The sequence below is a fragment of the Myxocyprinus asiaticus genome, chromosome 1, assembly GCF_019703515.2.
Source record: "Myxocyprinus asiaticus isolate MX2 ecotype Aquarium Trade chromosome 1, UBuf_Myxa_2, whole genome shotgun sequence".
NCBI classification, from domain to species: Eukaryota; Metazoa; Chordata; class Actinopteri; order Cypriniformes; family Catostomidae; genus Myxocyprinus; species Myxocyprinus asiaticus.
In genome coordinates this window covers 47,527,932-47,552,553 of record NC_059344.1, presented here as the reverse complement: position 1 = coordinate 47,552,553, position 24,622 = coordinate 47,527,932, and the positions used below count along the sequence as shown (strand labels likewise).

Here is a 24,622-nt window from a genome sequence, read left to right as displayed (position 1 = left end):
GGAAGGCTTTCTAGGAAGAACCACAGCATTTTCTTGTTCCCAGACTTTGCTAATTCGACAAGAGAGAAACGTGATCGATTCAAGGAATGCAAGAAACTCTTATATCAATGGAAGGTCGCTTTTGCACTGATGTTCCTGGCCAAATTGAGAATAGATACTAAGGATGGCCGCAAAATATTTACATGCCCACAGCAAACGATGTCCTTCATAAAGTCAATGGAATGAGTAAATCATTGTGTGATACTCTCGATACAGCCGAGTGGACCTGACTCACTGAACATTCACTTGACCGTCCGAGGAAACTGGGCACCTTTTTTTTTTTTTTTCTGTTTGAGTTGGTTCCGCCTAGTGGCTGGAGTTTGTTTTGTGGAAAAACACTACTTCGGGACAGTTTGTGGGTGAATCTGCACTTTCTTTGTGCTTATGCTTCCTATTGGATGGAGTTTGTTTTGTGGAATATTTCTTGCAAAACATTGGAGTAATTAGGGAATTTGTTGCACTTATGTTACAGCTGAATGGGCCTGACTCACTGAACATTCACTTGACTGTCGAGGAAACTGAGTGCCTTTTTGTTTCTTTTTGTGCTGGTTCCGCCTAGCGGCTGGAGTTTGTTTTGTGGAGTAACACTCCTTCGGGACAGTTTGTGGATGAATCTGCACATTCCTTGTGCTTATGCCTCCTATTGGATGGAGTTTGTTTTGTGGAATATTTCTTGCAAAACATTGGAGTGATTAGGTCATCTGCTGCACTCATGTAATCCGGCTCACTGAACATTCGTTTGACTGCCCGAGGAAACTGAACATCTTTTTTTTTTTTTGTGCTGGTTCCGCTAGTGGATGAAGCTTGTTTTGTGGAGGAACACACCTTCGGGACATTTATGTGGATGAATCTACATGTTCTTTGTGTTTATTCTGCCTATTGGCTGGAATTTGTTTTATAGATTATTTTCTGTTGTGTAATTCTGTCTCACAAAATTTGTATAGAAGCACCGGACTCGAGCAATCCGATGGCAAAGTTGTTGCGGGGGCTCTCGTAGGCGTACATGGACTGTTTGTGTATAGAGCGATGGACGCTGGTTGGCGCTGTCATGCACGGGGTTAATGCGCACGTTTTTCTTTTTTTTTCTGGGGGAATTTTGGGGGTTGATTGTTGCACCAATTTTGGAATGTGGTCTTTATAATTTTATTTTTGACACAATCTAGTTTTTTTAATATGTCAAAATGTAAAATGTTAATATGAGTGGATTGCCTCTCTCCACGTGGAATGTGAATGGGATGGGGCACCCCATAAAAAGAAGGAAGGTTATTTTTTTTCTTAAACATAAGAAATATGATATAGTGTTTCTTCAAGAAACGCATCTTTCCCCACAGGAAGCTGACAAATTTGGGAAGATATGGGGTGGACATGTTTTCTTTAGTGCTGGCTCAAGTAAGAGAAGCGGAGTCATTACACTGATAAATAAGCATCTACAATTCAAATGTCTCAAACAGATTAAAGATAAATTAGGAAGAGTCATTATTGTTTTAGCAGAAATTCAGGGGCAAAGGTTGATTTTGGCTAATATTTATGCACCTAACGTGGATGACCAGGGCTTTTTTATAGATCTTGAAGGGATGCTGCAAGCTGCTGCCACTCCTCATGATATAATATTGGGAGGAGACTTTAATCTATTGATGGACAGGATGTGTAAAGATCTTAGTCTCAGATCACGCCCTGGTGAGTTTAGAGGTGTTGCCACATAAGGAGAAAAATAAATCATATATAGTTAGCACTTTAATGTATCCCTTTTGCAAAATCCTGAATTTCAACAATTGTTAAAGGCCAAAATCATTGTTCATATGGAGACCAACTGGTCCTCAGTATCCTCTATGGGCATGGCTTGGGAGGCACTTAAGGCGGTTCTTATGGGTTGGATCATACAGTATGCCTCATTCATCAAAAAATCTAAAGCACGAGAACTCGTGGAGTTGGAAGGGAATATTAAAATTGCCGAGGCAGAGCTAAAGCGCCGAATGTCATCTGATGGCCTCAGAGAATTGACCCGATTGAAATACAGATATAACACTATTTTGTCATGGAAGGTGGAGTTTTGGCTATTCAGGGCAAGACAGTCATACTTTGAGTTGGGGGACAAAGCAGGAAAACTCTGGCTAGATATACAAAGCAGAAAGAGTCTTTTTCTACCATTCCCTCAGTGAAATCTGCTGGTGGTGAAATTGTTACCTCATCCATTGATATTAATAATGCTTTTAAAGAATTCTATCTTGATCTCTATAGTTCCACGTCTTCGTCTACTGATGACAATATTAGAAACTTTGTGGAACCATTAGAACTCCCTAAATTGACGACTGAGCAAAAAATGTTTTATTGATTCTGAGATAACATTGCAGGAGCTTGGCGAGGTAATTAAGGCCTTGCCTACAGGCAAGGCTCCGGGGCCAGATGGCTTTCCCACTGAATTTTTTAGATCTTATGCCACAGGATTAGCACATTTGCTGGAAGTTTATACGGAATCATTAAAGAATGGAAAGCTTCCACCAACCATGACACATGCCCGGATCAGTCTGATTCTTAAAAAGGACAAAGATCCAAGCGAGTGTAAGAGTTACTGTCCAATTTCCCTGATCCAGCTAGATGTAAAAATATTGTCAAAAATTCTGGCTAAACAATTAAGTTATGACATCTTTTATACATACAGATCAGGTAGGATTTATTTGGGGCTGCAGCTTTTCTGATCACATTAAGCATTTCATCAATATCATGTGGTCAGTGGCGAATGATCAAACTCCGGTCACTGCCATCTCACTTGATGCCAAAAAGGCATTTGATATGGTAGAATGGGATTATCTTTTTAAGATTTTTGAAACATACTGGTTCGGGAATGCTTTTATTGGATGGATTAAGTTACTTTATAGACACTCGGTAGTGGCGGTACAAACAAATGGATTAATTTCATATTATTATACTCTGGATAGGGGCAGCCGGCAGTGTTGCCCTCTTTCCCCATTATTGTTGTGTCTCGACCTGGAAACATTAGCAGCCGCAATAAGAAGGGAAGAGGATTTTCCAGGGGTGGTGGCAGGAGGTATAGCGCATAAGCTTTTGCTTTACGCATTTTATATTTTATTATTTGTCTCCGACCCCATTAGATCTATGCCTTGCCTCCACAGAATTATTCATTCCTTTTCTAAGTTCTCAGGATACAGTCATTTGGTCTAAATCCGAAGCTTTGGCTCTGACAGCGTACTTCCCAGTAACGGCTTTCCAGCCGGGCACTTCCAGTGGCCCAAATGGCATTAAATATTTGGGCATTTTATTCCCAGCAAATTTGTCTGATTTAGTTAGAGTTAATTTTGATCCCTTAATAAAAAGGTTTTCGAGTGATGTGGGCAGGTGGGCTTCATTACATTTATCTATGATTGGGAAGGCTAATGTTATTACAATGAATTGTATTATAAAATGTAACTACCTGCTACAGTCTCTTCCTGTAGATGTCCCCCTCTCCTATTTCAAGCAATTTGATAGCATAGCGAAGTCAATTTGGAATGGTAAGCATCCTAGATTACATTTTAATAAGTTAAATAGGCAGACTGACAAAGGTGGGCTACCCAAAATTTTGTTTTATTATTATGCATTCGGTCTCAGACATTTGGCTTATCGGTCGCTTCCACCTGAGAGAGCCCCTCCCTGGTTTTGTATTGTACAGGAAATTCTTGCCCCTATTTCGCCATTGCAAAGCCTTTCTATCAAACTAATCGGAGAAGTTAAGTTACACCCTGTTATCTTGCATTTGCACTCGGTATGGACAAAGGTGTCCATACATTTATTTAAATGTTGCCTCAAGCATATGGCTGAACCCTAAATTATGTATTAATAAGTACCCTTTTTTCTGGTCAGAGTGGATTGTGTGGGGGGTTACTACACTCAGTGACATATATGAGAGTGGAGTGTTGAGACCTTTTGAAAATTTGGTTCAACATTTTGGGATTCCCAGATCTCAGTTCTATAGGTATTTACAGCTGCTCCACCTGCTCTGTATTGTTTTTGGTAGTGGCATATACCCCCCTAAAGTGGCAGATACCCTGGGAGAGGTGATTACTGCTTTTGGAAAAGGTCATGAGGCATCAGTGTATTACTCCCTGCTAATTCAGAGTCTGGGGGATGGAGCTTTAACTTCTATCAAGAGATTATGGGAGTTAGATTTAAACTTGGTATGTGGAAGGAGTGTGGGTTGAGATTCTAAAAAATGTCAAGTCTTTATTTAGAGATGCAAGGGCTCACCTTATGCAATTCAAGATTTTACATAGATTCTATTGGACCCCCTCTAGATTGTATAGGCTTGGTCTTAAAGATACATCCACATGCTGGTGATGTCAATCAGAAGATGGCGACACAACCCATGTTTTTTGGGAGTGTTTTAAGATTCAATAATTTTGGTTGAAGGTTCAGAGTTTTGCATGTGACGTTTTGGGCACTCAAATTTCATTTTGCCCCAGACTCTGTATATCAGGAAATAGGGCGGTCATCAATATAGGGAATAAACATATAAAAAAGTGTGTCCTAACCAGTGTTTTGATAGCCAGACAAGTGATTTTAAGGGGTTGGAAGTTGGCTGGAGTGCCCCCATTTCAGGAGTGGTGCTCGGAGATGGGGATGGTGGTGGCTTTCGAAGAAGGGTGATATAGAAGACTGGGGAATTTAGATTTGTTTGTTGGAAAATGGGGCAGATATTTGGTGTTCTTAGAGGGTTCTCAGGGTGGAACATTGGAGAGAGAGGGGCAGTTGTTAATGTGTGTGATTATTATATTTTTTATTTGTCTTTTTTTGTTTTGTTTTTTCTTATGTGTGTATGTACTTATGTGTGACCACAGGGGTATTTGTTGAGTGTCAGGGGCTGGGGAGGGGTAGGGGTGGTAGTGGGTTATCTTTGTGTTTATTTGTTATCTTTGTCATGTGTTCTCCCATGTCATGATTTAACCCTCATGTTTTCCATGGTCTATTGTCAGATATTGATGTTTGTTGTTGTAACTTTGGTGGTTAGTTTAAGTTTATGTCAAGTCAAGTTTATGTCTAGCCAAGTTATTGTCAAGCCAAGGTCATGTTCATGTTTTATTTATGATTGTAGTTAGGGTTTATGGATTTACATATTGGAATAAATTTGCACTTAGCCAGTGCCAGCAACAACATTACAGAATACCTGACCGACCAAAATGAACCCAGCAATACAACTCCTATGCCTACGTCAGGGGAAACATCCCCTGGAGGATTATGTGGAGGACTTCTGTGCTCTGGCCTGCCGGGTGGACTTTAATGAGGTTGCCCTCAAAGACATTTTCCGTTTTGGACTGAATGAGCCAATCTCTTCTCTGATGCCAGGCGGTCAGAGTACCCACAGCCTGGCTCAATATATCGACCTTGCCCTGCAGATTATTGGTTCCACATTCACTGTGGGGGAGGCAGATGCAGAGCCAGAGTTCCATGTCATAGCCACGCCAGAGCCTGCACCATGCCATGTCACAGCCACGCCTGAGCCTGCTCCGTGCCATGTCACAGCCACGCCTGAGCCTGCTTCATGCCATGTCATAGCCACATCTGTGCTATTGGACCTGGAGATGGTTCCCGCCCTTGTACCCACCCTATGGATGTTTCCTCAGGATCAGACAAGGGGAAATTCCAACCCTCCGAATTTTCCTAGACCCTCCGAGCCCTGGACTCCATCTTGGTTCTCCGAGCCCTCAGTTTCACCTTGGCTCTCTTTCCTTTTGGCTCCAATGTGGTCCTTCGGTCAATCGACTTCACCGGGGTCCCTTGTCCCTCCAGCTCCACCTTGGTCAGTCAGTCACCTGGCTTCACCTGAGCTCTCCAATCCCACAGCTACGCTTCATCAATCCGAGCCTGCGGCTCCACCGGGGACCTCCTTCCCTACATCTCTGCCTTGGTCCTCAGTCCTACCGGCTCTGCTTTGACCTCCGATCCCCCAGCTCCACCTCGGTCCTCTGAGCCTTGGGTGCTACCTCGGTTCTCCGAACCTCTGGATCCACCATGGTCCTTCGAGTCGTCGGCTACTCTCCGGGCACCAAGTTCCACGGTGTCGCACTTCAAGTCTCTCACGGCTCCGCCTTCCATGGCTCCACTGCTCAAGGCTCTCAAGGCTCCGCCCCTCGAGTCTCTCATGGCTCCACCTTCCACAGACATTGCCCTGATCCCATGCTCCATGCCTTGTCTTGCCAAGCCATGCTTCAAGACCCCCCTCCCCCAGCTCCCTACTGAACTTTGAGTTTATGCCATGTTTTATGTGTTTGTTCATGTGTTGTGGCGTCGGGAGCCGCCCCTTAGTGGGGGGGATATGTCATGTGTATTTTGTTGGTTCATGTTTTTCATGTCCTTTATTTTGAAATTCTAGTTCCTGTTTCATGTCATGTGGTTCCCTTATCATGTGATTTCATGTTTCCCTCCATGTTCATGTGTCTTGTTTTCATTGGTTGATTGTCTTGTTATCTTGTTTGGAGTTCGTGTTTATTGGTTATCTTTGTCATGTGTTCTCCCATGTCATGTATTTAACCCTCATGTTTTCCATGGTCTTTTGTCAGGTACTGATGTTTGTTGTTGTAACTTTGGTGGTTAGTTCTAGTTTATATCAAGTCAAGTTTATGTCAAGCCAAGTAATTGTCAAGTCAAGGTCATGTTCATGTTTTATTTATGATTGATAGGGTTTGTGGATTTACACATTGGAATAAATTTGCACCTGGGTTCTTTACACTTTTGACATCATCTTTGTCATTGCCAGTGCCAGCAACAACGTTACAGTCATAATGGTTTAGAACAACATAGCAGGAGTAAATGACAGAATCACAAATTGTGCTGCCCCATTAAAAGTTACTGACATTTGTTATTTTAAATAAACAAACAAACAAAAGCAGATGGAAAATCACTGTAAATTACACTAGGTCTCTATTGTGTGATCACAGTTTTCCTAATTAAACATGGCTATTGCATCCAAAAACAAAACTTGTATTTTGTTCACTGTTATGGTGTCACATAGTACTCCCACAGGCAATAATAGCTCCGTTTGTGGGCAGAAATGTGTACCTGTTTTACCACTGAAAAAAGCAAAATCTGACCATTTGTGCTGTGATTTCTTGGCCTGTATTTTGTAAATGCTTGCCAATGGGCAAACTGGAAATTATGATAGTTAAAAAAAAAAAAAAAAAAAAGCCTTTTTAACATCTCGAACAAATGTTTTAAAGGTTTTCCAATATACAGTAAATGATGGATCATAAACACACACTTCTTCCATCTTTATTCAGTAAGCTTCATTCACCCTTTTTATTTTAGCCCATATGCTAAGGTATGCAAATGCTTTAAAAGTAATTTGGCCTTGTTGGTCAACTGATGGCAATTGAAAAACCACTACACAAAGTGTTGGATTTATTATCCAATTAAAAGATTAAATCATCACTCAGGAATCCCCCATTCTGTAAACATACAAATCAAAGTCTGTCAGGCGACCATGAATAATGTATGAATAAGGGGAAAAAAAACGGCTTCTCTCTGTTGCATTGCCAGAATATTGCATTGACGGAGTAATTCTCAATATAGTGAACTCCCTCACATGGTCAATAGCTCATCTTATTAGTCAACACCCCCACACATGAATTTCCATGTAGAGAATTGTGTATTTAAAAGCATATCTACCGGAGGGCACTTAAGTCTAACCAGCCATTCTTGGCATGGAATTCATCGAGACAGAAATGTGTTCTTTAAGCCAGAATGATTTTAAGAAATATACAATAGTCAATGAAAAGGCAGAAGCACATGTACAGTATATTAAATCCATAGAGTCTAGACAGTTGAACCTTGAGTTGAGCCACTGTAACAAGTACATACAAGCAGTTATCACCACACTATTAAAAGGCAATCTCTGTTGATACAAATTTACAGTTCCTATAAGAACCTAATTTAATGGGTAATTGTTTACATTTCAAGCATGATAGGTAAAGCATACATCAACATCCATAGAGCGGACGTTCCCTTTTTATAAAAGCACTCAGCAATGTCTTTGTTTAATAATATGTGAAAAGGAGGAGGGTGGGTTCAGGCCAAGACTGTGCACGCCCAGCCCCCAATCAGGCTAATCAGCCGAGGAGAGGGATAAAGATTAGCCGGATGTGACAGCTCGAGAGAGAGCCACATGCAGCTGCTGTGTGTGTGTTTATGTTTGTGTCTTTGATGGTTCATTCCCACCTCCTCCTTTCCCATTTTAAACCCCCCCCGTTACATTGGTGCCGAAACCCGAGAAGGAGGAAGGATGCGCTGTCGTGGAGTCCTCACCACTTCTGTCCGCCCAAAGGAGCAGCCGCGGCTGGCCGCCTGGAATGGTGGAGCCACTGCCAGGGGCTTACTATTGGCCGCCAGAATGCGAAGGGGCAATCCATCTGCCATGGGTCAGAGGACTCGCTGCTGTCCACCCAGGGAGGATCGGCTGTCGTCTGCCAGAAGGTAGAGGAGTGATCGAGGACCAGGTGATGGCGTGTCTGGGAACCGGTGAGCAATTTTTTTCTCTCTCTCTCCTCTCTTTCTCTCTGTCACTGCATGTCACTCTTTCCCTTTCCCCTTTTCCCTCCCCTTGTCTCCCTCCCAGGTCTCAAGGAAGGCGGGGAAAGCCTGCTGGCATGCGTGGCCAGAAGGGCAACGCCCCCCCTCGGAAAGGAGGGGGGGATGTACGTCATGCCAGGGTTTCCCCGGCCTGAGGCAAAGGAGGGAGGAGTATGACGAGGAGGAGGGTGGGGCAGGGCCGTGATTGTGCATGCCCGGCCCCCAATAGGGCTAATCAGCCGAGGAAAGGGATAAAGACGAGCCGTATGAGGCAGTTCAAGAGAGTCACACGCAGCTGCCGTGTGTGTGTTTATGTTTGTGTCTTTTTGTTTAAGTTTTTATTAAAATATTACTTGGTTTGTCCGGTTCCCACCTCCTCCTTTCCCATTTTAACCCCCACCCCCGTTACATAATTACAACCCAAAATTTACGCCAAGCATTGCCTGTCACAGGCTGTGTGCTGTTTAAAGCAGCTTGCTCTCTTAAGATACAGTGGAAATAAAATGTTTCCCTCTATTCTGTTGCCTCAGTAACATGGGAAGGTCATACCCACTCAGGTCTGCCCGTTGGCTTGAAGGAAAGAAATAAAGTGTCAACCACAAGTTTATTTTAACATAGTGCTCCTCTGAGGGAGGGACCCTCAGTATTCTCCATCCTCATACGTAATGTCCTATTTTGCCATATTGCAATGTTCGGCGTACCTCATTATGCTGCAGTATGACTTCTTTAGCTTTCACATTCAATTGCACAGGTTGGAATGTTCCATGCATGCCAAGGCAATTCAAAGGACTGTTGATCAGTCAATTTCAATGGAATACAATCCAGTTAATTGACAGGTCCGTATCCAGCTGAAGTTCATACAAGAAGGGTATGCAGCCTTGCTTTTCAATTACAGTATCTGTTGTCTAGGGTGAACATATTCTGGTTTTCCTAAAAGAGGACACCTTTTTTTTTGCCAGGGGGATTGGGGTGGAGTGGAATAATAGGGTTCAAAACAGTGTTACTATGAATGCAAACTTTAATACAGTGAAAAAGACACTCTATTAGCATAACATAAATATATATAAATAAATAAAAAATGTCCAACATTCTTTTGAATGTCCATGTACTAAAATAAAATATTTGATGCCATGAGTGTACCTTCATTTACTATTACTATTATTTTGAATGGCCATGGAAAATGAAGCAATGTGATAACAATTTTACCTGGTCGCAAAAAGTAGTCCGTTGATGAACTTTCACCTTTTGCTGACCCTTTATGCTTTGCAGAGCTAATGTGTGCTTCTAAATCACTTGCACCTTTATTAGCAACTGACACATAAGTGCCAGCTTTACATGTATATTCTGCTTCCCACGGATCTCGACCTGGACAAAAGCATGGGAATTTGTGCAAATCTTCTGTAAATTTGCATTTTCGTTTGGGCATTGTTTCCACTCAGCTGTCGTTTGCTGCTACTGTCAAGCAACTGTTTGATGCTGAACACAACAGCACTTCGCGCATTCGCGGAGAGATTAACAGGCAGGAATTTAGCCAATAGTTGCTGCAAGCCTCTTATAATCAACCAACTGGTGTGCAAGAAGGCGGGACTTTCAAAGAGGGGTTAAAGCAATGCAAATATACGCACACACACAATGAAGTATTAGATGCACATCATAATGCAACTAAAGCCGAATCCCGGACATTTTCGCAAATATAGAAATCCTTTTTTAAGGTCTGAAAAAGAGGACATGTCTGGGAAAAAGAGGACGTATGGTCACCCTACTGTTGTCTGCAGGTGGGAGGAATTAGCGAGGCTTCTTTTTCCACAAGGTGTCTGCAGCCTGATTCCTCCTTTCCTTTTCTAATGGAGAACTAGATCTCTTTTAGATTACTGCACCTTCTCAACATTCTTGAAGTTAGTAAGTTTTGCTCTTCAAAGATTTGTCCGCTTCTTCCCTATTTGTTACTTTCAGGGCCATCTGTCAAGCTGAAGGGCAAAATCAATTCTGCCTCCAATGTTGGAAAACCGAGCTATTTATCTGTTTAAGCTAGAGACCCTCAATAACTAATGGAGAAAATAATTGTTTAAGGTTGAAGAACTTAACAAGTATAAGGATTTAACCTTGTCAACAAAACATTGTTTTTCACGGATGCATTGTTCTAAGACAAATTACACGCAGACAAAACCAAACACACCAGCCAAGGCAATATCAAAATTCTTTGTCATCCGAGACCACAGAGGACGACTATCCATTGAATTGATTTTATATTTTCATGTTACACTGCTCATGTGTTTGAGTGCCCACTGGATGATATTCTGACTCTCCCACTCATGTATAAATGTAATTTAACCCAAAGGTCCATCTTTCTGCTTTCTCTCCCACTCTCTCCCCTCTGTTTCACCCAAGTGATAACCTTGAGAAAAATATCACATTGGACCATCTACACAGTCTACTTATTTTTTTCTCCCTGTTTACCATCTTACTCATGACCTTACCGTTGAGTCTCGGCTGGACCAAGCAAGACAAATAAACAAAGCAGGGGAGTGACCCACTTGCACACTCATTCATCCCTGTTTATTTGGGGTTTTATGGTCCATCCTAGAGACAAGAGACATACAGTATTAAATAATAATATTTGTATTTAAAAAGAAATACACTTTAAAAGAATATATTACCCAAAAATTACAATTCTGTCAATCATTTGTTTTCATGTCATTCCAAACCCGTATTACTTTTTTCTTATACAGAACATAAAAGGAGATGTTTTAATCAATATTTCATGTTCACAAGATAACTTGCATTGTTTAGCATTAAAAACAACAAGATTTTCACTGAAAAATTACTTTCATTTCTGGATGTTTCTAACCAAAACATATTGTATGCCTTCAGAAGACTTGGCATGAGTCTAAAATGTTTCATATGAAACTGAATCTGTGAGAGAAACTAACCACTTACACACATGAGGCCTGTTGAATTGCAGTAAAATTGTTGGCCTTTATTGGTGAATGTACCACACATGCAAGAGTTCATTTTTTTTTTTTTTTTCTTTCAGTTTTGCTACAGGCAGTGGCAAATTCTCAGGGCCAGCAAAACCTTCTCTGCTGGCCTAACATGCCAAATAAATAAATATTTTTGAGTTTGAGCTCCACCCCGCTAAACCTTCAGAATTTCCACAGAATCCCTCAACAGTGCAAATGAATGCACATCTAATGTCAGATTGTCAGATTCATCAGCCAGATTGATTTATTTGTTTTTGGTGGATGTGGTCTTTAGGATATGTCCCGGTCGAGGCCTTCTAGCTGGCCTTGAGTGAAGCAATCACGCTTTAAATGATGTACGTAATTCAAGAGCGAAAAGCATATGATCAAGCTGTCTGACAGTCGGCTGTTATCACTGCTGCTATCACCATTGAGAAAGAGATCCTTATGGATTTAAAAACATGAGATGTTCTGCATGACTGTGCGATTGCTTAATTTATTAAACAGGAAAGGAGGACTGATTTTAACTTCAAGTAAATTGGTAAGTGCTTTTTGCATTGTTATAGCAACATCATGAGTTTTCTAAGTGTAAGTTAGGCTGCTGGAGCATTCAGTGTTGGATCAAGTTTTGAAAAGTAGTGCTGCTGCGTTCTATTCAACTTGGAAAGTCGGATTTTACAACTTCCTACTAGGAAAAGTGCAATGGAATGCATCTTTAAGTCAGAATTACAACTTGTAGGCTCGTGCAGAAATTCTCAACTCCGAGTTTGCCGAGATGCAGGGGCATGATGTCACACAAACATGTCGACACTCAGGGAGATATACAAAGTAAGTGATAAACATTCACTTTTAAGTAATATCGATAAATGTGTTCGTTTCCACATTACATGATATTAAAGCTTGTTTAACAAACGCCTGCAGAAACAGGTGTATAAAACATTATAATCTCTTTTGATAATCGTACACCTCTAGCACAAATGCTAGCGCTGCTGCATTGTTTATCATTTGGGTTGCTAGGAGACATCTCTAATAAGTCAAACCCCTGCTAAGCTAACGGGAGCATTGCAGTTTTGTTTCCTTAAAAGTCATCTTCCGAATATCGGGGAATGGAATACATTTATGGTCGGAGATATCAAGTATGAATATCCCTCATCCAACTTGAATGAAACGCAGCATAACCATTTACCCTGACGAAACGAAATTTTTTGCAAGCAACATTTAAATCACAAATATTATTAGATAGTGTAGCGAAGACGCCGGGGCAGTAATGTTAAGATCCATATGCAGTTTAATAAAAGTGTAAACAGTACAACAAAGTAGCAAATCAAAGGGTAAACAAAAAGCAGGCAAGGGTTCAGTACACAGGAAAACAGTCCAAGAAAGGCAAACCAAGTAAATCCGAGAGACAGAGGAGTAAACAGGCAATACGTCCAAAAACACACAAGCAGACTGGGAAATATGATGAACAGGCAGGAGTCAAAACTCAGGGAAAATAGTATTGGTTAGTAATAGTACTGAGATAATGTGAAACAGGTAGGTGAGTAATCAGTCTGAGCGGAGGGTTACGGGAAATGTAGTTTGTGAAGGAAGGGTTAGTACTCTGGAGATGGCAAACTCTGGCGGCATTCTGGAGAGATGGCAGGCACTGCCGGTGTAACAGAGACCCCCCCCCCCCCCCCGCGAGTGGCTCCTGATGCAAGGAGGTTGTCTGCGTCGGGGTCTACCACAACCTCTGGGAGCGGGATGATTAGGGAAATCATGGTGGAATTCAGAGATGAGAGTAGGGTACAGAATATCGTCTGAGTTCACCAGGAATGCCATAGCCCTCCCAGTCAACCAAGTATTGGAGAGTCCGACGCTGGCGTCGAGAATCCAGGAGCTTGTGTACCCTAAAGGCCTCCTCTCCATCAGTGAGGAATGGAAGGGGTCTCTGGGGGTCTTGAGAGCTCTCCTCTCTCAGAGGCGCCGCAGGTTTGAGCAAGGAAATATGAAAGGTGGGAGAAACACGGTAATTAGCAGGGAGCTGAAGCTTGAAGGACACAGGATTGATTTGACGAAGGATTTTGAAAGGACCAACATACCTGGGACTTAATTTCTTGCACGGGAGCCGAAGAAGAAGATCTCGGGTTGATAGCCAAACCCACTGCCCTGGAGCATAGTTGGGGCCAGGCCACTGATGGAGATTGGCCTGATCCCTCTGTCAGCGAATAGCATGTTGTAAGTGGACATGAGTTTGATCCCAGATAACCTCACTGCACTGCATCCAGTCATCGACTGCAGGTACATCGGATGGCTCCCTGGACCAGGGAAAGGTGAATACAGACCAGACTCGGGAGGTGAATTGAGGACCATGGTCGGAGACAGTGTCTTCTGGTAGGCCATAGAAGCGGAAGACGTACTGGAACAGATTCTCAGCACATTCCATAGATGAGGGGAGCTCGGGCAGAAGGATGAATCTACAGGCCTTAGAGAAGTGGTCCACCACAGTTAAGATGGTAGTAAAACCCTGAGAGTTGTGTAGATCGTGACAAAATCCACAGCAATATGGGACCAAGGACGACAAAGGGCAGGCAGAGGTTGAAGGAGACCAGACGGGAGCTGTCGAACAGACTTAGAGGTGGCACACACATTGCAGTTCTTAACATAGTCAGCGACCTCAGTCGCTAGGTTCTCCCACCAAAACTGGTTTTGAACTAACCTGCAAGTAGCTTGTACGCCTGGATGTCCGGAGTCATGCACCCACTGAAGAACTCTGTTGTGTAAGGATCTGGGAACAAAGACCTTATCAGGAGGGCAGTCAGTGGGAGTGGGTTCTTGGTTCTGAGCTTGGGTGATGTCTGCCATAATGTCCCATTGTACAGAAGCAACAATGAGGGTTGGTGGGATTATCGAAGTCACAGGGTTGTTGCAAGTAGTGGACCCATAAATGTGGGACAAGGCATCGGCTTTGCTATTCTTGGAACCAGGTCGAAAGGTTATGGTGAAATCAAACCTGGAGAAGAATAGAGACCATCAAGCTTGACGAGGATTTAGACGCTTAGCAGACTGGATGTATTCCGGGTTGCAATGATCCGTGATCACCAGGAAAGGATGATGAGCTCCCTCTAACCAATGTCTCCACTCCTCAAAAGCCACTTTCATGGCCAACAGTTCATGGTTGCTGATGTCATAATTTCTTTCAGCAGCTGACAACTTGCATGAGTAGAAGGCACGTGGATGGAGTTTGGTGGGAGATCCTTGTCATTGAGAGAGTACTGCACCAACTCCTGAATCAGAGGCATCCACTTCCAGCATGAAGGGTCAAGTGGGGTCTGGATGATGGAAAATGGGTGCAGTCGTAAAACATTGTTTGAGGTCATCGAAGGCTTGATGAGCAGAAGGTGTCCAGAGTAGTTTCAGAGCTTTTCCTCTGAGCAATGAGGTGAGTGGAGCAGCCACCAAGCTGAACCTCAGATGAAACATCTGTAGAAATTGGCAAAACCAAGGAAGCGCTGTAGTTCCTTGACAGACATAGGTAGTGGGCATTGCAGCATGGCTTGCACCTTAGAAGAGTCCATGGTGACCCCCTCGGGGGAGATGACATAACCCAGGAAAGAGATGGTAGATTGGTAAAACTCACATTTCTCCATTTTGGCATACAGTTGATGTTGAACGAGGTGGTTGAGCACCACTCTGATATGTTGAACATGTTCATCAAGGGAAGAAGAGTATATCAGAATGTCATCGATGTAGACAATAACCCATTTGCCAGTAAGATCACGAAATTGTAGGCATTACGAAGATCCAGTTTGGAGAAGATTTTGGCGCATCATAACTGCTCTAATGCTGCTGGTACCAGAGAGAGAGTATAGCGATATTTGATGGTGACTGTGTTCAGGCCTCGGTAGTCAATGCATGGACGAAGGCCCCCGTCCTTCTTTCCTATGAAGAAGAAACCAGCAGAAGCAGGAGAAGTGGATAGTTGAATAAACCCTCTTTCTAGGGACTACGACATGTACTCCTCCATAGCTTTAGTTTCAGTTGCAGATAAGGGGTATATTCATCCGCATGGAGGGGAGGTGCCTGGCAGAAGGTCAATGGCACAGTCACAGGAACGGTGAGGAGGAAGTTGCGTAGCCTTTGATTTGCTGAATGCCTCCTGGAGATCCGAATAATAATGTGGCAGGATCGACATCTCCTTCTCATTGAGGATAGTCGTGGTGCTTACAGGAGGGAGAGAGATGGGTTCAGGAAGGTTGAGGCTAAATTGGAAACACGAAGCACTCCAACGAATGATTTGTCCATCTCTCCATGAGATCTCAGGGTTGTGAAGTCTCAGCCATGGCAGGCCAAGAACAAGCGGGTTCTTAGGAGATTGAGTGACTAGGAATTGAATCTCCTCATGATTAAGGAGTCCAACTTCAAGACGAATGTGTCGGGTGATCTTTTGAATCTTCCCAGAGCCCAGAGGTTGTCCATCTAGCGCTGATACATGTAAAGGAGGGACACAGGGGACAAAGGACAGATTTAGATTTTTGGCAAGACCCAGGTCAATAAAGTTACCTGCAGCCCCAGAATATAAAATGGCAGATACATGATGTTCATTATTTAACACATGTAAAGTAACAGAAACTTCAAACTGTTCGATATGAATTAGGTTTGAAAATTACAAACTCACTGCCGGCAGTAGGGCAGGCAGCCAGTAAATGTCCCAACTGTCCGCAGTAGATACATAATCTCTCCCGGAGATGGCGTCTTCATTCTTCGGAGGAGAGAGAAGAAAGACCCACTTGCATGGACTCGTTATAACTGGTTGCAGCAATGTCAGCATGAAGTGTCTGTAGAGGGTTGACTGGACGATGGGCTTTGATCAGGTTATCCAGGCGAATGGCTAATTTGATGAATTCATCAAGCGATCTCCCCTCATCATGACATGCTAGTTCAGCTTGAAGATCAGGATTTAACCCCTGATAGAACAACAATTTCAAAGTGTCTTCTACCCACACAGTTTGTGCTGCTAACGTGCAAAAGGATAAAGAGAATTCAGCAGCAGACTTCTTCCCCTGTTTTAAACACAATAGAAGTTCACCTGGGTCCTTACCACCCTCAGAGTGTTCAAAAACCTCCCGTAAACAAGCTAGGAAGTGAGACAAATAGCATTTTAAAATGTTCTCATGACTCCATACTGCAGTAGCCCAGTCTAGTGCCTTTCCTGACAGCAGTGATACAATAAAGGAAACACGAGCTTCATCATTGGGATACATTTGAGGTAGTTGAGAGAGAAAAAGCTCAAATTGGAAGAGAAATCCTTGACACTTACTGGGTGATCCGTCAAACTTCTCAGGAAGCGAGAGTCGAGGATTAACAACAGCTGTAGAGTGCAATGTGCTGCTGGCAGAGTTGCTAGTGGAAACCCCCAATGGAGATACTTGCAGTTTTGGCTGCACAGATTTAAAGAGTTCTTCCATGATAAAGGTGAGCTTGCACAGCTGCTGATGGTGACTGGTAAGCACCAGGATTATGGGAAATGTAGTTCGTGAAGGAAGGGTTAGTACTCTGTAGATGGCGACATCTGGCGGCGTTCAGGAGAGATAGCAGACACTAACGGTGTAACAGATAGATCTTTCCAAGTATTATAGACCTCCTTGGTAGATTCATATGAAAAATTATGATTTTTGAATGTCTGTTCGGGAGACGTTCATTTCCGAAAACAGTCATGCTGCAGTTAAAATTAAGCTTGCTTGAGCATTAAGTGTCGTTTCAAGTTCTGGCTTTTGTGCGTGGATGCGTTTTTAAAATGTCAATTGGTATTACTAGTTAGCTGTGACATAATGTATGATGCCCAAAGGCAAAGGGTGTCTTATTCATTGTGAAACTGTGTTTTCTTAATGGCATGAATCACACTGAAGGCCTAGACTGTAAATTCATGGCCCGCCACTGGCTACAGGTGATAGAATGACATGCCACCCTTCCTTGGATCATCATCGCCACAACTGTAGTGGACAAGAGAAAGGAAGGGTGTAGTGACTATCCCCATTTGGCAGCGCGTGATGAGGCACACCTGATGTTTAAACATCCTCATCACCACTGCCTTTAAAAGCTGAGTGCACTTCTCTTCAAAAGGCCAGCTTATAGTTCCCTGTGCATGGATGCTGGTGTCCTCATAGGTCCAGAAACAGAGTAGGTATTGTTCTGGCACAAATTAGATGTGTTGCTGGACCTGCTCCCCGAAACCCTGGCATGGGTTAGATGAGTCGCCTGGGAGGACAGCATGCGTCGCTGCCATTCCCCTCACACGCTGTGGCCCGGGGGAAGCTGGGCCACTCCAGAGAAGCAGTTGGCTGCTCCAGAGAAGCACGTGTGGCTGCCGAACCCCACCCATTTTACCTGGACCTAACCCTCTCTTCACATATCCCCTTGTTCACAGATTCCCCCATTTTGTTTTGGACACTTTCTTTTTTATGGCCCAATATGCTCGATTTCCATTGTCTGCTCACCATACTTAAGATTTGAGTCATTAAGCATCATACACTATGAGACTTCCTCTATAATTGGCTCTACAATATTAAACATGTTTGAAATCCTCCGACTAGATGGGATTATTTCACTATCTGTCCAATTTGATTAATTTTTTCGACTCCAGAATATTTGCGTCATCTCCGTCAGAACTTTGTGATTGTCTCATCACAGACTTAATACATCAACGTGTCCTGATCTCTTACATACTCAGACTGCTAATATTATGGCTTTGTTCACACATAGCATCAAAACTTAACTTTTCAGGCAACGTCGCAACTTATCATTAGGGAAATTGCCAAAGCTGATATACTGATAGTTTCTAACGGGTCGTGTTAACACATGACCTCTAAATGGAAAATTGCAGTAACATTTCTGGAAAAGGCTGTATGTGTGAAAGCAACTATGGTCATAGAGAAACCCTGTTCATTTTTCCCCACTCAAGGCAATAATGACCACATGAATGATGGACAGATATGAGGATAAAATATTAGAATAGGAAAATATGCATTTGTCCTTTGTTGTGTATTCTTTGTAGGGTAATGATGAGCTTAAATTAGGCAAAAGTCAGTTTGTGCAATATTTTTAAAATATTATCCAATAGCCGAGCGGCTACATGTTATGGTAGTAATGTGTCATTTCTGATTCTAATTTTTGTTTTTTAGCCCAATGTGTCCAGAATTTTCATTTCTGTGCATTACTAGAATTTTCATTTTTGGGTGAACTGTTCTTTCAACTAAGCCATATGCAGTTGCAAATTGTATATTATGTGTAGTCTACTGTTTATTGTAAACATTGTACATTGTGTATTTTGTGCATAATGTGTATATTGTACTTACTGTATATTGTGTATGTGGTCTGATATTTGTCACTACACCTCTGTGTTGTTGTGTAGCATGCACCCGAGACTTTCACCTGCCATTACACTGGTGTATATGGTAATGTTACATTAAAGTTATTTAATGTGGATTAATTAATGAGTGTAAAGCATTAAACACACTCCTCTCAGGCACATAAGTGCTATAATTAGTGATTTAACTTCCAGTGTTCTGTAGGTAAGACCAATCATGAAACAACATTTTATACATACAGTTGTAATTAATAACCCATTGATCGAGAGAGAATTGCACTTGGGGGAAAACATATACAGTAAAAAGCAAAAAAAATGTTCTTTCTTTTAAAACAACACCACAGAAAGCAAGCTTGTTTATCATATGATGATTCATCATTTTGATATTTTTAAAGGAAGAAGTTATGTAAATTGTACCATAGCTTGTGAAAATAGATTAAATATTGTGACTCAGGGTGCTGTCCTAGACCATAAAAACTTCTGTTGGCTTTATACATTTTAATTCAAGTTTAAGATAAGAAGGATCACATCTTAATTACATTTCAACTCACTACAAATGCATAAGCACAAAGGTAGGAGGGAGAAACAATGAAAACTGTGCTTAGTTTCGAGGATGGTCTAATCATTAGACTCTAATGTGAGCCACAAGCAGGAGCAATTTGGAATCACAAACACAAAATGCTTAATTTTACTTTGATTTTTTTTCTTTTGATGAAATAAAGATTAATTTGCACTGGTAAATGATACTTAAGCATAATGTTTCTTAATTTTGCAACAATTTAATAGAAAGCTAATGTGAGTTGAAAGTAGTGAGAATATAGTGAAATATGTGGTGCAACTTATTGGCTATACTGGCCTGAGGGAGTTCATCTTCCTTCTTCCAATCTATTTATTCATCATCCCTTTCTCTCTGTCTGTTTTAATCTCCTTTTTTCCTCTTCTTTCTTTTTACTGATCACACTGTACACATTTCAGAGTATGAAGCATATTCAGTGGTCAACAGCTATGTAAATATTCCTAATGCATAAATAGTACTTATCTACTAAATTGGTTGTCTGGCCTCATGCAGCATTCTAGTTGTATTGGTGACCCCATTCACTCTCTCATCACTCTATGTTTGTAATTTCAAATTCACATGTACCCCATTTGAAAACAATTTTTATGTAAAGATATATTTTATTAATACATTTATGAAAACATGGTCATGACTGGAGTCTTAATGTTAATTCTACAGAATGATTATGCATTCTTTAAGAGAGGGAATGAGGATCCTTTTGGTCTTCATTCTTTTGTGTTAGAATGTTTACATGCATTTGTATTGCTCTTATAACAAAACTGACTGCATATAATTAAAAGATGAGTGAAAGAGACCAACATTTGTTTACATATATTCCTGCAATCTGCATGATAGATCATTCAAAAAAGGAATAGAGTTGCCAGAGTTGAGAGTAGCAAATCAAGTTGCTACCGTTCATCACAGCATAAGCAGGTGTCTTTATCGGTATTTACAACAGCAGTTAATCAGAGAGGACCTGAGCCAAATCAATAATCAGCCCTGCTTGCCCCATACATTTGTCTTCTTCCTACATCACACAAACAACTTTGTATACCAAATCAGTTTGGGTTTTAAGCCTACGGATGCAGCATTCAAAGCAGAGACGTATCTTCCAACTGTTTGCTTCCATTTGACTTCCCTCTTTTGATCTTGTTTTTTGATGACAGTGAGATTTAGATCAAAGCCCAAGGTTTGGAAGGCTACATTCCACTAAAGGAAAAACTAGCATGAACCCTTATGTCGAAACACTGGGAACTCAAGGCATATTGAAATGAAAATGTCAAGCACTGTGATCTAATTTTCACCGTTCAAACAAAAGGTATGACTAAACTGCCAAAACAAGGTTTTTGTGTGGAAAGGAATTATATAAATGCTATATGGAATTATGTGCAGCATACTAAAACATGACTATAGTGTGTAGTTTGTTTGATCCTAGTACACATAATATATGTTATTTTCCTTACAGTTTGCAATGTCTGTACTTTGACAGCATCTTAATCTGAAGAGAAACCGAAAAACTGCCATCAAAAAGAAGGTTCAGACCCAGAGCAACACCATTCTTTTTGCTGATTGGTGGCCTGGAAGTTTCATACTATCGTAAATTGAGTACATGATGTGAACGTTTTAACTCCAAGCATGGTTGAGATTAAAATTAGTTACAACCTGTCACACAAATATTGGTCTTCTGACTAACTGCCTGTGGAGCAATATGTGATGGTTGCAGTTTAAATTAGCATCTATCAAGGGGTGGGAATGTAACAGATGCACTTCTGTAATGTCTCACAGTACTCTCTTATTCTTCACAATGAAACACATCCATCCCTTGTGAGCATCATTGAGTATGTGCCCACCCATCAACCTGCTGAAACATTATAGGTTATTTCAGCCCCTAGTCTGTCTAAATTTGCAAAATTGCAGCCGCTGTCAGGTTCCTTGTCATAGTGCAAAGTCTAATTGGACCCAGTTCCACGTCAATCCTCCACTCAGCTTTCCGGGAACGGTTAATAATAATTCCATAAAGTGTTTTCTTTCCTCATTAAAGCTCTCGAGATTCACGCTCTTTGTTTGGGTTTAATTGAAACAAAAGGAGAGAGAAAATGTGGAGAGAATATGGGACAACCGTAATCCCAAAAGCAATCTAGCTCAAGCCGAGCACTCCTTGGAGTTCCTTATCAATGCTTCTATTAGAAGGGGCTTATCTCACGAAATTAGCCACAGGATAATCACTCTCAAGCTTCCTAAATTATGCAAGCATTGTTCTTCTGACCAGCACTCCATCCAAGGTTAATAATTTGATTACTCTGACAGATAAAATCAATGATACCTTCCTCTCTGCTTTCAAAAGGCACAAATTCACCCATCAACAGCAGCCCAGATGATATGATCAGATCAGATATGATGATAACTTCTCAAAGATGATTGATGGCATTGCTTTAAGCATGTAAACATAATTTATATTCACATCAAGCACATAACCTCTCAAAACGGATGGCAAAAATTCAGAATGGGTCCCTGTCCCTGATTAAATTTTAATGGGGGAGTCTGCTGCAGTGTGACCTTCTGAATACATTTGTGGGAGGCTGGAGTGACTGTGCACTGTCTGATATGCCACTCGGTCACCTCTCACAGCAGTCACTTGCTGGCATCCCTGCTTTGTGCAGCCTGTTTTAATAGTCCCTCATTTTGTGTGACAGAAATGAGCTGCTACGCTGATGCGTCTGATTCTTGCATTTCACTACAATGAGGACAAATGCATGCCCAATCTGTCTATCTATGCCACCGCTGCTGAAAGCAGGCCCTCACTGAGTGCTTCAAAAAAGTGTTTCAGAGAGACGTCGGGGCAAATGAATAGGGGAGTGAGCAGCAAAGTTGGAGTGGGGGGATTCAGGGTCATAATCGGAAAAGAATCCGAATTTTAATGATTTCTGGGATTTGGCCTCTTTTCAGCCTGGGCTATATAATTCACAAAAGCTGTGAAAAATAAGGGTTGAAAGGCACAGGCTCTAATCTACAGCACAAGAGCGAGGCGATGCAGTTCTCTTGTAGCACTGCCTTATCTTGTTTCATCTGGTGTTTGTTATCAGACTGCAGCATTATCATAATGGCTATTACCACCAACATAGAACATGTTCAATGGGGAGACGGTCTGTTAACACAATCGGCGGTTTATTGAAAATGTATCTTTTTGTAGAGACTCAGTCTCATTTGTATCACTATTCACTCCTGGATTGTCAGTCACAGCACTACATTTTGGTTTGTATTTCTATGCTGGCAAGTTACAGCATCTTCAGAATGTGACTAGGATACTGTTGCTGTGCAGTTGTTTTATGATCCATTGTTCCTACCTAATACATAACTATATGCATATTGCAGATGCATTATATTTTGATGGAACCTGTGTTCAGGATTAAAATTTTTTTTTAAAAAACAGCAGGAGGTTTTGCAGAGCGCACTGTGTCTTTGATTCAATAAAATATGATTCAATGATTCAATCATCTATTCAGACATCATATATGTGCATTGATCATTTATAGGGGCCCAAAAACATGAATCTTGTATTTTATTTATGTGCACTGAGAATGCACATCTACATGAGGAGCTATGAATAGAGATCTGACAGTTGTAAAGGATGTACCAATGAGGACACTGAGAAAGCATGAATCTTTGATGCATCCAGTAAAGCTGTCTTAATGTATTTTGGGCAGCCTGCCAAGATTAAGAAATAAAGTGTAATGTTGTTATTCCTTTAAACACGACTTTACCAGCGGAGGAAGTTGCTTGTTCCGAGCAGTAAAACAGGGAGAGAGAGAGAGAGAGAGAGAGAGAGAGAGAGAGAGAGAGAAGAACAGAAAGAGAAAAAGAGAAGGATGCTTTATAATGACGGCTGTGAATAAAAAAGAAATACGATTCACCAGCTTTAAAAAAGCAATACATTATTTGCTTCCATACTGCATCTGGTAAAATAAAGATCCCTCATCTTCGAGAAATAAACCATGACAACAGTACCACGGTTAGCCAGAAAAACATTCAGAAGACTTGCTTGTATAAGATGTGCATGCATACCTTCATGCCTGCACTACAGACAACATGCATTATAACCTGGTCTTAGAAACACAAAGTGAATTTTTTTAGGAACACAGAGTGCAGGTGAAAATATGCATGAATGGCAGATATTCATTTATAGTAAATGACCTCTCCCTATGCATGACAAGCTACATCCATTTAAAATTCTACATTCTGTGTTCAGCTCAGAACCATTATTAAGCATCTTTCCCCGAGTGTGTGCCCTTTCCCTCTGAAGACATATTTCTCCCTGAATATTCCAGTCTCATCTACCTTCAGCCCTTTGCAGCATCTTAAGAGTTCTCAAAATGCTAATCTAACACTGAATGCACACTGCTCTTACCAGAAACGTCATGCAGTGGAGTCTAAATTTGGCAATTCCATCCTGCCAGGGAGCAGTTTAGATCCAGATCGGTCCAGAGTGGCAGGGTGGCACAGAGGAGGCCTTTGAAGAATTTCATGAGTGAGAGGTAAAACAAAACAGCACACAATTCCTGAAAGTGAGATCTGGAAAATTCTCAGAGTGTGAAGGAGAAGCAGCTACAGTCCACGGAATACATGAGAGTGTGTCCCAAATGCAGGCATGCATGTAAACAAGAGTACACCCGCTCACATACATCCCATACCCAGCAGAGCGAAAGCGCGATTGAGGGAAGAAAGATGGAGAGGGAGGAGTCGATGCTGTGCAAGGTGGAGGGAGGAGCTGTGGCGCATTGAGATGGAGAGATGGAGGAGACGGAGGAAGCGAGGGAGGGAGGGGGAGAGAGAGCTTAAGACCGGCAGGCAGAGAGGGATAAGGAGTGAAAGGGAGAGAGTAGGGGAGATGAAGAGAGGAACAGCACAAAGCTCAAAACAGGGACAGTGTTTCTAATGAAATTCAATTCTGCTGTTCATCAGACTGACTGCAGTGGGAAACATGAGAGGGGACACAGCGATGCTGGCATGTCATACCCATTGGGGGGGGGGGGGGCGGTAAAAAGAAATCTGTGGAACCTGTCCCTGTCTCCCCCTTTCTGTCAGAACACAGTGATTAATGCCGAGCTTTTATGCAAAATGCAGCGTTCATCAAAAGCAACCAGGCGCTGCAATGTGACAAATGGATGA

The 24,622-nt window shown here is 41.8% G+C and overlaps 1 protein-coding gene across 3 annotated transcripts in view; it reads right to left on the bottom strand.

Moving 5' to 3' along the window:
• Positions 1 to 24,144, bottom strand: part of lingo1b (leucine rich repeat and Ig domain containing 1b) — a 29,917-nt gene extending 5,773 nt beyond the window's left edge. For 2 of the 3 annotated variants that reach the window (XM_051702096.1, XM_051702104.1), the window contains exon 1: positions 23,862 to 24,144. In XM_051702096.1, the coding sequence (XP_051558056.1) occupies positions 23,862 to 23,873 (12 nt within the window). In that variant the 5' untranslated portion in view covers positions 23,874 to 24,144. Of the gene's footprint in view, positions 1 to 11,072; positions 11,176 to 23,861 lie in introns of all 3 variants that reach the window. The other variant, XM_051702087.1, reaches the window with a different exon arrangement.
• Between the last annotated feature and the right edge of the window lie 478 nt (positions 24,145 to 24,622).